The 14207-nt window shown below is 33.4% G+C and overlaps 1 protein-coding gene across 1 annotated transcript; it reads right to left on the minus strand.

The window, feature by feature from the left end:
- Positions 1 to 512: 512 nt before the first annotated feature.
- LOC104237075 (small ribosomal subunit protein eS24z) lies at positions 513 to 3322 on the minus strand. Its single transcript, XM_009791152.2, has 5 exons — positions 3084 to 3322; positions 2194 to 2235; positions 1921 to 2091; positions 905 to 991; positions 513 to 811 (listed from the first exon to the last, which is right to left on the minus strand). Exons 1-5 carry the CDS (start codon positions 3153 to 3155, stop codon positions 782 to 784), a joined length of 402 nt encoding a protein of 133 aa, XP_009789454.1. The 5' UTR covers positions 3156 to 3322; the 3' UTR covers positions 513 to 781.
- Between the last annotated feature and the right edge of the window lie 10885 nt (positions 3323 to 14207).

Below are 14207 nucleotides of genomic sequence, written 5' to 3' on the forward strand. Positions count from 1 at the left end.
AGGAAGAAACGTGTCTATCATTACGTGATAACACTTACACCTATGAAGGGGGAAAAGACGATAAGACTAACCATAAAATATTAAGAGAAACTAGAGTTTTAGATAGAAGTTTAGTTACATCACCCATGTGCGTCTTTTATAGGATTTTTTTGGTCTACCAATTACATTCCCTTCACTACACACCAATGGTGAAAATCGAAACTAATGCACCTAAGATTTACATTGAGATTTCATGAAACTGACTCAAAAGAGGTTATTGATACATTAAGTAGAGAGATTACAGTATATCCTTAATCAAGTTGAGGGAGTGAGATATTCAAATAAGCGATCGACTAGCTAAATATGGAAGCAAGCAAAAGTTTCTACTCTTTTTTGTATTATCTAACTCTACCTACTTCTGTATTTTCATAAAAAAGACTAGATAGTAATCTCCTTCCTTAGAAAGGGAAAGAAAATATCGTATTAAGATTGCTATTGCAAAAGACAACAATTGAGGCAGAACAATCAAAAGATTGCAATCGACAACAACCAAATATTGAAGATTTGGCATTCAAAATTTAATCCAAACAAAACTTCTACTGCGGAAAAGATCTCTACTAAAGTAATAGTAACATGTAACACTAACTAATAAGAACTCTCAAGTACTCTAAGCCTTCCATGAGATATCCCCATGGGAAGATAACTGAATTGCCCCAAAATCAAAGTCAAAATCAACAGTACCACAAGAAAAATACATAGGCCACCAAAAGAATCCCAAATTGAGATTTTTGTTTGCTTAGACTTATTTCTTCTTAGCATCACCAGCCTTGGTCTGCATCAAAGAAATAGCAACAAAACAATTGGTGAAAAACACGATGATACTGAAAAGAGAACAAAGACCTCTAAAACAGTAATGATGACACACCTTCTTTACACCGCGGACCTTCTTGGCCCTGTTCTTCCTTTCCTTCATTTGTTTCCTAGACTTCTCAACCTTAGTGTCAAGCCCATTCTGCAATACAAAAGCACTGAGTTAAAGATGAGAAACCAGGAGAAAAGGTGAGCAAGGACATCCACTAACAGGCAAGAGCAAAAAATTCTGCATTACAGCAATGCAATATAACTGAGACTGTAAAAATCAAATTCCACCTTTATTAGGGGAAAAAAGGGCAGAGCACTAGGGGGTAAGGGACCCCAATAGAACTGGATAAACACAATAAGACATCCGAGGATAAAAAAACTGTAGTAACCAAGTCTGCTTTCTTCCTATCCAATTTTCTACAAGTTGGTGACAACTTTTATGTAGTTCTCTTCAAATCATTGTCCATATTAACTTGCAGTAAAAATATCTGATTTGGTTCCACTAAATGAAGGATTTCAACAATATTTATTTCACATGGATCAAAAATTTGGTTCACTAAATGAAGGATCTCAACAATATTTAATTCACATGGATCCAACTCTATTACTTGAACTTCGAACCAGATACAGTAAATCACAATTATATACTGTAATTGAACACAGCAAAATAACAGTGTGATTTGATAACCAGAAATTTAAAAAGTTCTGTTTTCCTACTTTGAGTAGGCAGAACCTGAAAGCTTCAGCGTACCTAAAGAAGAATATAGTGTATGGACAGCTCTAAAATGAATTTATGTGAACTGTAAATGAAACCAATCACCATGTGAAAATAGAAGTTAAAACGGTCATAGTACATGGGCAAGCTCAGTAGGCATCCTTAGATGTAGTGATGTACGCAGTCATAATTCTGTTCCGTTTCTTAAACTGGTCAAAGAGTTTATCCACTAGAAGAAAAAACATAAGAAAGAGCCAAAAAATATATTTTCATGTTAGGAATTTATCAACAACATTAAAACATATATGAAAAACATAATGAGCAAAGAAAATCTCAAGCACTCAAAATGTAAAAGAATAACTTACCCTGATGAGTCTATATTTGGGCTCGTACTTCTTGGCATTTTCAACAGAATCATAAATCAAACCAAATCCTGTTGATTTTCCACCTCCGAAATGTGTGCGGAACTTGAAAACAAAAATAGCATTTGGGTCCTTCACCTCATACATCCTAGCCAACTTCTCCTTCAGCTCAGCCTTCACATAAGCAATAGGCATTAATCAGCCTCATCCCAAAAGTCCTCTCAAACCATGAACTATAAAAACACACAAGAAGCATCAACAAAATCAAATACTTACCTTTGATACATTGGCTCTTCCAGGATGAAGTACATCAATAATCTACAAAAGTAGAAATATTTTTTATCACTTTAAATCCAGAGAAAGCAGCAATACTAAGCACTACGACATTGCCTCAATCCAAAACTAGCTGGTTTGGCTATAAACCCTCACTATCCGTTCCTCTACAGCTGGACCCCTTCCATTCAGGGGCATATGTAGCATATACGTGACGGGTTTAACTGAACCCATAACTTTCAACGCGTCGCATAAATATATGTGAAAAATCTACTAAAATTGCAACAAATAGTAGACTTGAACCATATCTTTAAAAATAAAATAATTTCACTATAAATCTTAAAGGCTCATAGAGTTTAAATCCTAGATCCGCCTCTGCATCCATTCTACTCCCTCTTCCGGGTTTATGTAATGGTGTTTCCTTTTTACTCTGTCGTCCAAAAAATGACGTCTCATTTAGAAATAATTAACTTTAAACATTTCATTTTGCCATTGAAGAGATTTTATAACCATACAAGTATCTATAGTTTTGCTAATTTAGACTACGAGTTTCAAAAGTGTTTCTTTCTCAAACTATGAGCTCAGTCAACATCATCACATGAATTTGGATGGAGGGAGTAATAAATCAACAAGTTACTCTATATTTATTTACTGGCATATAAATCACGACCCAACGCAAGCATATCACGTGACTAAGCCTTATTTCCCACTAGTTGGTATAGCCTGTATGGATATACTATTCTAACATTTGATGATTAACTCACTGATCCAACAGACAACACATGCAAGATTATATTTTTACTGGGTTTATACCTAACATCAGATCTAAAAGTATTCAGACTAAGCAACGAGAAATTAATAGATAAGCGGGAAAAAATATTGGAAAGGCATACGAATTGCTTCCTGGCGAGAAGCCTGTTGGTCATGAACTTGCGGGTACGAATAGTGACTGCCTTGTCCGCCATGGTTAGCTAGCTCTGTCTCTTAGGGCAAAGAGTGAGGCAGTAGCTATGTACGCAGTGAGAGAGAAAGGAGGAGATATCTAAAACCCTAGATTTTATATATACGATAGTATTGCCCTAACTTGGTTCTTGGGCCCGATGGTCCGGGTCGGTTCTTGTGGGTTTCAAATGCCCTAATTTGATTTCTTTTTGGGATCTTTATACAAATAGCCGTTTTTAGTTGATATATATAAATAATATACGATTATACACGTATTATATATAAATTTTTAGTTTAAGTAGTTAGATGAATGACTCATTTAAGTTAATTTTTCTTTTGGTTGACGGATATTTATAGTTTTGCACCAATAGTTTCTGATAGTTCGATGATAAAAATATAGTTTTTGCAAAAATTATAACTTATCTTTGTAGGTATTCTTAATTTTGTCCATCAAATATAATTATGAGCATTTTACTTCCTTTAGATTTGTAAAACTTGAGCACATATAGTCCAACTGACAATAAAGACACCATTAAAATTAATATGAGGCAAAACGTGACTTGCACGTGAAAGGTGAAGAATCCCCTAGTTTGATAATGCAAAATCCTTTCTATAATCTCTTAAAATTTTGTTCTCTGTTATAAAATAAAGACTTTAAAGTAAAGACAAATATAGAGAGAAACTGATATATTATTCGAATTCAAACCGATCTACATAATGAACTGAATTCTCCTCTATTTATACAAGAAAGAAAGTTGTTGGGTAAGCTGCTATTGCAAGCTGCTGTGTAAGCTGCTACTATACAAGATATGGATAATCTTCTACTGAGAGCAATGTTTATCCATAACGGAATACTGAAAGGATAAGCTCATTGTACCAGGTATAGATAATCTTCTACTGGGGGTAGTGTTTATCCATAACGGATTACTGAAAGGATAAGCTCATTATACCCGGTATGGATAATCTTCTATCAAGGTAATATTTATCCATAACCGAGTATCAAAAGGATAAGCTTATTATACCCGGTATGAATAATCTTCTACGGGGGGTAATGTTTATCCATAACTGAGTACCGAAGTGATAAGCTTCTTCAGGAGGCTTATTTCCAATAGAGTACTAAATAGATAAATATATTTATAGCGGAGTCCCATATGGATAAGCTTCTTCAGGAAACTTATTTTCAACGGAGTACTAAATGAACATCCATAATATAATATATTCATAACACTCCCCCTTGGATGATCACTAAAAGATAATGTGCCTCATTAAAACCTTACTAGAAAAAAATCCCGTAGAAAAAAATCCAGTGCAGGAAAAAGAGTACACATATTTAATAATACGTATTGCTGGTTGCCTCATTAAAAACCTTATAAGGAAAACCTTGTGGGAAAAACCTTGATAAGGAAAAAAGAGTACAACGCACATTTTACTCCCCCTGAAGAAAACCTTATTTCAAATATTTGAGTCTCTGCATTCCAATCTTGTATACCATATTCTCAAAAGTTGAAGTTGGTAAAGACAATCTGCTGGATTGTCACTTGAACTAATTTGATGCACATCAATGTCACAATTTTTCTGAAGATCATGTGTGTAGAATAATTATGGTGAAATATTCTTCGTTCTATCTCCTTTTATAAATCCTCCCTTTAATTGGTCTATGCATGCAACATTGTCTCCGTATAATATTGTGGGTCTTTTATCACATTCCAACACACATGTTTCTCGAATGAATCACTGATCTCAATCATATATACTCCCTGCTTGCCGGTTTGAGATCGAGCTTTATGGGGATCGGATAAATAACCTGCATCTGCATAACCAATATGATTTGCACCACTTTTGTTAGCATTAGCAAGATAAATAAGTGCATCATCTACACCGAGATAGAGTATTTCAGGACCAAGGAGTTCTTCATCCTCTTCTAGAGGTTGGAACGGATCCTTATTCACTTCAAGTGATTGAATATCTAATTGTGTACTTAATGGGTTCACTTTGTCCATGTAAAAATATTTTTAAGACCCTTTTGGAGCTCTTCTGGAGTTCCAATAAGATTTATGTCATTAACATAAATAATAAGTATAACAAATTTTGATGATATTTTCTTTATAAAAATATATGTAAAAATAATATTATTTATCTAACCTTCTTTCAGCAAATTTTCACTAAGGTGATTATACCGCATGCGCCCAGATTGCTTTAAATCGTACAAAAATCTTTGTAATTTGATCGAGTACATTTTTTGAGACTTTGAATTATATGCTTCGGGCATTTAAATCCTTCAAGAATCTTCATATAGACTTAATCAAATGACTCATATAGGTTATGCCTTGCATTTAAATGGCATGACATCTATAACGACCCGACCTGTCGTTTTAAGCATTTTCATCTCGTTCAGCTATTTGAAGTTTTGAGTAGCATCTTTTTATATACTATGACTTGCGAGAGTGGTCAAGTTTTGTTTTTAGATGATTCAAAATTTAATTGAAAGAACAATCCATGTTTTGGAAGCTTAAGTTGAATAAATTGACCGGAGTGTGTCCGGAAATTGACCGGAGTGTGTCCGGGTAATTTCAGGCTTAGGAGTGTGTCCGGATATTTATTTCGAGGTCCAACGCTAAAGTAGGCTTGAAATGGCGAAAATAAGAAATTTAAGTTTGGAAGTTTGACTGGGGGGTTGACTTTTTGATATCGGGGTCGGAATCCAGTTCTGATAATTTTTATAACTTTGCTATGTCATTTATGACTTGTGCGCAAAATTTGAAGTCATTCCGGATTGATTTGATATGTTTCGGCGCAAAATGTAGAAGTTGGAAGATTCGAAAACTCATAATTCAATTCGATGCGCGATTCGTAATTTCGGTGTTGTTTAACGTGGTTTGAAGCCTCGATTAAGTTCGTATTGTATTTTTGTGCATGTTGGTATAATTGGTTAAGGTCCCGAGGGCCTCGGGTGGATTTCGGAAGGTTAACGGAATGAAAATCGGACAAAAAGGGTTGTTGGAATTTTCTGCTGCAGAAGTTGTCTTAGACAGCAACTGTGTAATCGTGGAGCCTATTTCGGAAGCTTATGTGTCAAAATCCATTAGGAATCTGTAAATTTTCAAAACATAAAAGTTGTAGTCCTTGAATCCTAGTTTCGAGAAAGCTAGACCATTGATTATTTTGATATCTGTACAGAAAGTTATGATCGATTGAATAAGGGTTGGTAAAGCTGTTTAGAAATTTTCCAGAAATATTTGATGCGAGGAGGCTACTTTGGAAGCTTATATCTCGAAATACATAAGTAATCTGAAAATTTGCAAAACATGAAAGTTGTAGCTCTTGTATTCTAGTTTCCAGAAAGTTAAATTGTTCATCATTTGGATATTTGTACAAAAGGTTATGATCAATTGAATAAGGGATGGTAAAGTTGTTTCTAGTAGACTTTTAGTGACGACGTTTAGTGGCGAAAATGGTTTTTAGTGACGGATGGGCAGAAACATTTAATTAGAAAAATTAGTCACCTTGCCATTTCGTTCTGAAATTTTTGGAGCTCGGTTCTTGGGCGATTTTCACGTGAAAACATTGGGGTAAGTGTTCCTTATCCTATATTGATTATATTTCATGGTTCCATACGTATTTACATCATGAATCCATGAATTTATGGAAGAAAAATCAGATTTTTAGCCAAATCTTCCAAAAACGAAAATTTAAGATTTGAAAGCCAATCCGATGTCGGATTTTGGTAAAATTTATATGGTTGGACTCGTGGTTGGATGGGGGTTCATATTCCGTGACTTTTGTCGTATTCCGAGATGTGGGCCTCACGGGCGATTTTTGGGTTAATTTCGAATTTTGTTGGAAAATTTATATTTTTCATATGGAATTAATTCTTATAATATGTATTGAATGAATCGAGTTAATTGTGACTAGATTCGGGACGTTTGTAGGCCGATTTGAGCGACAAAGGTATTTTGGAGTAGGATTTTTGCTCGGATTGAGGTAAGTAACGGTTATAAATCTGGTCCTGAGAGTATGAAACCTCAGACATTATATTGTATGACTATTTTGGAGGTGACACACATGCTAGGTGACGGGCGTGTGGGCGTGCACCGTAGGGATTGTTACTTGGTCCGTCCCGCGAGACTGTGGAATCAATTGGCCTACTATTTAATACACATTCCCTCTGTTTTCATAGAAATTGACTGTACTTCATGTTAGAAATCATGTTTAGGCCTTATGTGATCAATGTTGAGACTTGAGAGGTCGTGTACTTGCTGAATTAGCAGCTAAATTACTGTTTGTACTCGGTTATAGCTTTTCTTGCTTATTATGCCTTTGTCTCTTACTTTTTATTGTTGATACATGATATTACTTCTGTTTGGGTTGTTTATATGATTTCTGAGAGTCCAAGAGACTAGAGAGATTGATGACTGAGTAAGGCCGAGGGCCTAGTTGCGAGATATTGATACTATAGCACGTGAGTTGTCTGTGCAGCACGTGAGTTGTCCGTGTGGATTCAGATATTGATACTATAGCACATGAGTTGTTCGTGCAACATGTGAGTTATCCGTACGGATCCAGATATAGATACTATAGCACGTGAGTTGTCCGTGCGGATCCAGATATTGATACTATAGCACGTGAGTTGTCCATGCAGCACGTGAGTTGTCCGTATGAATCCAGATATTATATTATAGCACGTGAGTTGTCCGTGCAGCACATGAGTTGTTCGTGCAGATTATAATGCTTGGGCTGAAGGAGCCCTTCCAAGAGTCTGCACACCCCAATGAGCGCAAGTATATGATAGTATGTGAGTTGTCCGTGCAGCACATGAGTTGTCCGTGCAGTTTATAGCGCTTGGGCTAAAGGAGCCCCTCCGGAGTCTGCACATCCCCAGTGAGCGCAAGTACCTATTGAGTATGATTATTAAGGGCTGAGAGCCGAGTGATTAAGCTGTTAAGATGAGCTGAGTGATTGTTTCCTTGAGAGGCCATATTTGTTTTCAGTTATTTGCTACACTTAGTTGCTATTTGTCCCTGTCGTACATATTTCTGGAATATTTGATATCTGGTTTAAGCACTGATGAGACCTATACTGTTAAATCGAAAGTATGACTACTCTTATTTGAAAGTTATTGAGATAATTGTATTTGCATAGCTCGTCACTACTTCTCAGTTCCTTATTTATTTCTGTTACTTACTGAGTTAGTGTACTCATGTTACCCCATGTACCTCGTGTACAGATCCAGACCCTTCTGGTCACGGCGGTTGCTGATTGAGGAGTTAGACTTAGGAGACTATTGAGGTAGCTGCATGGCGTTCGCCGGCCTTGACTCTCCCTTCCTTTCATGTTGTATTGTTCTGTATTTTCAGACAGTGTTTTATCAGTCGAATGTTGTTATCATTTAGATGCCCATGCACTCAGTGACACCGGGTTTTGGGGATGGACTGTTTAGTACTTTTGGAGTTATATCCTTTTCTAAAAGGTTTTATTTAATATTAACTGCTTCTGCCTTATTTAAAAGTTCTACTGTGTTGAGATGTTGAGTTGAGGATTGCCTTGTACCATGATAGGCGTCATCACGACAGGTGAGATTTTGGGTCGTAACAACATCTCCAAGTGCCTGGACTACAAGTCTGATCCTCACAATCTTTTACAATATTGTGCACTATATTGTATCAAATATATCGTCGACGATCATTTTGTATCGGTTCCTAAGCTGCATAACTTGTTGAGATCTCATCACTTTCTTTATTTTCAGGTACCTGAACTTCTTCGGGAGTTTCATGAAATGTTATATTGTGGACTCTTCTAGAGCTTATTTCCTCCTCATTATGATCAATAACTTCTACCATTCTTCAAGGATTGTTACCTTTGGAACCGATTGGTCTACCACGCTTCATGCGTACAGTAAACTCTATCCTTCAGGGACTTTAATTTTAATAGGAGCATTTGCAGCTGAAATATGAGATTAAATTTTGGATCAGCAAATGCTTCTGGCATTTGACTTGAATTATCTTCTAAGTGAGGATCATATTAATGATAATTCGATTCATATAGCATATTTTTCAGCTGTTTATTCCATCCCCAAATGTTAGAAAAACTAACATATATCCCCAATCTTCTTTGGGAAATATATCTTTGTGTATTGTGGTAGAGAAATTAATCATATACCACGCATCAAAAGATAGTAAAAATATTTGATTTCTGATCCTAAACCAATTGTGAGAGGAGGACTTTATCATATATTATTGGTTTAATGCATACAAGTGTTGATGTATGCAATTTAGAATATCTTAGACCAACACATGAAGCTTTATTCTCATAAAAAATAGTTTAGCCATTAGTAGGAGGTATTCAATGCTAAACTAGCTTGGATATAAACCAGCATTATCAAGATGAACTGTCTTGATTTCATAATCTGAAGGTTATGCTCCTAATTGAGAAAAGCAATCTCAAATGTCAAACTGCAGGTTGACAATAAACATACATGTAACCATCTTATATATGCATCTATAAGTGGTTCACATAACAGGTGAATGGGCCCATATTCGCCTTTTATATATTTCAGAATCAGGGATCTTAGTCCCAACTTTAGTTGGCATAATTAATTTATTATGAGAACAAGCAACACAGAAGAATTCTTGAAGAATCTTCTAGTTCTTCAGTATATGCTTATCTGAATTTTCAAATAGCTCATTTAAAATGGCAAATGAAAATTTCAAGTTTATCATGACATGTGTTGTCTTTTAGTAAACTTTTGGTTTACTATGACACAAACTTTTGCATTAGTAAACTTCTGATTTACTGTGGCTACTTTTGTATAAGTAAATTTCTGATTTACTATAGCTGCTTTTGCATTAGTAAACTTTTGATTTACTTTGACTACTTTTGTATAAGTAAACTTCTGATTTACCGTAGCTGCTTTTGCATTAGTAAACTTCTGGTTTACTGTGCTATATGATGTAGTACAAATTGAAGAATAAGGCGGGTAACTTTTCACATATATATTTACCCCTATGATTGTGGAAACATAAAAAATATCAATTTTTCAATCATTTGTAGTCTCAGTATGATTGTCATTTGTATTATTAAACTTCAAGTTTACTACAACATATGTTTTGACTATAATCATATAATATGAATGACATATTTGTATATAAGCTCTTCAATAGCCTTCATTCATTATCCACAACCTAATATTTATCGGACACTACTAGTGTCATATATCTTCTAGACAAGCAGTTAGCTCTTCAGGAGTTGTTGATATATTTTGTACTATCAAATATTGCTCAGAAACTTTTGGTATCATGAGAGAAAATCATAATCAAATGAATATTATAAAGACAATTCTAAATTTATAAATGTACGAAATTAAGAATTTCAGTATTTTTACCACCAACTTTGTGACAAATATCTCCTTCGGGGAGAAACGTCATTAACATCTGAATATTTTATATCAAAGCAATAACCACATAGTCATTACATCCTTCAGGGAAAGATACACGAGTTGATATTTCCTTCGGGGAACTCGATAACAAACCATAACATATTAATGTGGTTGTAGTAGAAAGCATTCTACAAGAATACTTTTGCCTTGGAGTGATATTTAATCAAATTATCCAAGATATTTTACGTACAACAGGTACGTGCGACAGTGATCTTTATGCCACAAAAACGAGTTTTATATCCTTTGTTATTCTACCTCTTCAGGAGGTGAATTGTGATATTTCTTCATTCACTCCAAGGAATGAAAATATGCTTCAAAAATAACGTTGAATAGCTTATTATTTTATTTAAGCATAGAAAGACACAATTTCATAATATTTTCCTGCTTCAGGAGAAAATTTCAATTGCGTTACTTCTTTAGGAGCAAATTTAAATACGAAAAAATGAGTATATATTCTCTCAATCATATTACCTCTTCCGGAGGTGAATTGTAATATATTTACATCAAAAGCGTATTTATATTTACGAGCTTTATTAATATTATCACATTCATTTCAGGGAATGGATTAATATTTATCAAAAGTTCTCATCCTTCAGGAAACAGAACATAATTATCTGAACGTGCATTAATCACACCAAATCGTATGATGCTTCAACCTCTTTTAAGTTAATGCTACTTCAGGAGCAAATCGAGGCATGCAAGTAATATAGAGAAATTTTCTCTAGCTTATCTTCAATTGTAACCATAGAACCCCTAAATTATCACTTCTGGTGGTCATAGGCATATACCACTTCTGGTGGTTACCAAAATTTAGTTACAATGAGATTTATGGAACATAACCACTTCTAGTGGTTGTATATTTCTTGTAAACTCTGCTAGAGTTTAAGTGGATCTAACAATGTTATCTATTTTGTAATCCTTTATTAAGATAATAAGGATGAAAACAAATACCAAAATAGGTATTGTATACGTAACACATAACCAAGCAGAAGATAATAAAGATATTAAAATATAAGCAAAAAGGCTCAAATTAAATTATGAAAATTTTGCCACTCCATATGTAAGTGGTATCCACATCACTACTGCCAAGAAGAAAAATTCACCACCTAAAGGATATATTTATCCTTATGATGCTCGGAGTGAACAAGATCTAACCACGGACATAAGAGTGTCGCCTTACATTAGAGATGAACACTGAAATAGAAATTAAATTCGAAGTAGCTGCTCAAAATGGCAGAGTCTCGTGTTGATAACGTGTTATAAAATAAAGACTTTAAAGTAAAGACAAGTATAGAGAGAAACTGATATATTATTCGAATTCAAACCAATCTACATAATGAACTGAAATCTCCTCTATTTATAGAAGAAAGGAAGCTGTTGTGTAAGTTGCTACTATACCATATATAGATAATCTTCTACTGAGAGTAATGTTTATCCATAAAGGAGTACTGAAAGGATAAGCTCATTGTACCAAGTATAGATAATCTTCTACTAGGAGTAATGTTTATCCATAATGAAGTACTGAAAGGATAAACTCATTATACCTGGTATTGATAATCTTCTATCGGGGGGTAATGTTTATCCATAACCGAGTATCGAAAGGTTAAGCTTATTATACCCGGTATGAATAATCTTCTCCCGAAGGTAATGTTTATCCATAACCGGGTACCGAAGTGATAAGCTTCTTCAGGAGGCTTATTTCTAATAGAGTACTAAATAGATAAACATATTTACGGCGGAGTCCCATATGGATAAGCTTCTTCAGGAAGCTTATTTACAACGGAATACTAAATGAACATCCGTAATATAATATATTCATAACATTCTCAAGAATCTATCGTAACTAAATGAACATCCGTAATATAATATATTCATAACATTCTCAAGAATCTATTGTAATTTTATTTATTAACAATTAACACTCGAAATATTTTATTGCTCTTAAGTTTGACACAGTCTATTCAATACACCTAAATTCTCTAATTCTCACCTTTATATCCCATTGAGACATAACTCGGTAAGCAGTGTATGCTAGAGCTAGTCCTCTAATCATATATCCTTTTAACAATTTGGTGTAGAATAAAACAGAACTGTTAAATCAGATTTTTCTCCAACGTATTCACTTAGGTTAATTGGTTGTGCTATTATCGTATAATTCGAACTCTTAATATTCATTTTTCTCTTTTCATTTACAAGTTGTTATGTGTGTTGCATGTACGTAATAGATAAAAAGTTATATTCTTTTACATATATGGAATAAGATTAGCTAAACTATCCTTTCCGCGATATTGAACACTAATTTCAGGGTACATGCATTGCGTGTGTACTTTATTTCAATCAGTATTAATTTTTTATATTATATTAAAATTTGTTTTATTTATAAAATATAATTAAAAACTATAATTAAGTTCATGAAATGACTAATTGTTAGTCTTATTTGCTATTTAATAAAGGAAGAAACTCTATTCCGTAAAAGTACTCAATCATCTCAATCAGTGTGTAACTTAAAATTGATTTCAGTTGCTTAAGTTTCACAAGTTATCTTTTATTTTTTTAAAGATTCAACCAGAAAAAAATAATAAACATTTGAATATCTAAAGATTTTAGAGTAAAGCTATTTAAAAAAAAGTTTGATTCCCCGAAATATTTGAATTGTTTTTGAAATATCCTAACCTAGAACTACGTTATATCCTTTCTTTGATATTGTTTCTGCAATAGTTTTGAATTGTGCATGAACTCGAAATAGTAAAATCATTGGCCACATAGCTATTCGAATAAGCGAAGTTTCTTTTCACATTTCATTACAAACAAGAGTATGCATAGAATTCACATTTCGAGCCCGTTTGGCCATACAATTTTTTTTACTTTTTTTTATTTTAAAAATACTTTTTTTTCAAAAAACGTTTGGCCATAAAAAATTTATTTTTCACTAGAAGCTGAATTTGGAATTTTTCGAAAATTTTAAAAACTCCAAAAATCTGTTTTTCAAAATTTTCACTTTAGATCACTCGTGAAAATTTAAAAACAATCCAAAATGGTATTCATATCCAAACATAACTCTAATTTTCAAATGTCATTTCACTTGAAACAAAAATTACTTTTTTTGAAATTTTACAATTCTTAAAAATAAATTATATGTATTTTAATATAGTTCAAATAAAAAAATAATTCAGATAAGGTATGATTTTAAAGTACTAATATAATTAGTTCAAATAAGAAAAAGTTCATAATTAAAATTTTACCGTGTGCGCTTGAAATTCTATAGCCAAAAGGAGTTAAAAAATTAATATTATATATATTAGGAAAATAATTAAAATTTATTGTTAAATAGTAAGAAATTAATTAAATGATAATTCCTGAGTAGTAGGAAGGTAATCAAATAACTATTTTGTCATGTGTGAACTCTATTATAAAAGGATAGAAAAGGAGAACGACATTTTATTAAAGGTGTTCGTACTTTTAATAAAGTATGGATAGATATAGACTAGTGTGAGGGTACACGCTTTGCGCATGTACCTATATCAATAATATATGTAATTTTTAAAAATTATATAAATAGTATTAAATAATGTGTTTGAGTTATTGAAAAATATTTAATAAATATAAGTTTCTAAAAATAATGAATGTTAATCTCATTAAGTTA

This window comes from Nicotiana sylvestris, chromosome 1 (assembly GCF_000393655.2).
Source record: "Nicotiana sylvestris chromosome 1, ASM39365v2, whole genome shotgun sequence".
Classification (NCBI taxonomy): domain Eukaryota; kingdom Viridiplantae; phylum Streptophyta; class Magnoliopsida; order Solanales; family Solanaceae; genus Nicotiana; species Nicotiana sylvestris.

Coding starts and splice junctions, on each gene's coding strand:
- LOC104237075 (XM_009791152.2), bottom strand. CDS start 3,155: ATGGCGGACAAGGCAGTCACTATTCGTACCCGCAAGTTCATGACCAAC. Junction 992..1,920: donor CCAAATATAGACTCATCAGG/GTAAGTTATTCT, acceptor TTTGTATTGCAG/AATGGGCTTGACACTAAGGT. Junction 812..904: donor AGGTCCGCGGTGTAAAGAAG/GTGTGTCATCAT, acceptor TCTTTGATGCAG/ACCAAGGCTGGTGATGCTAA.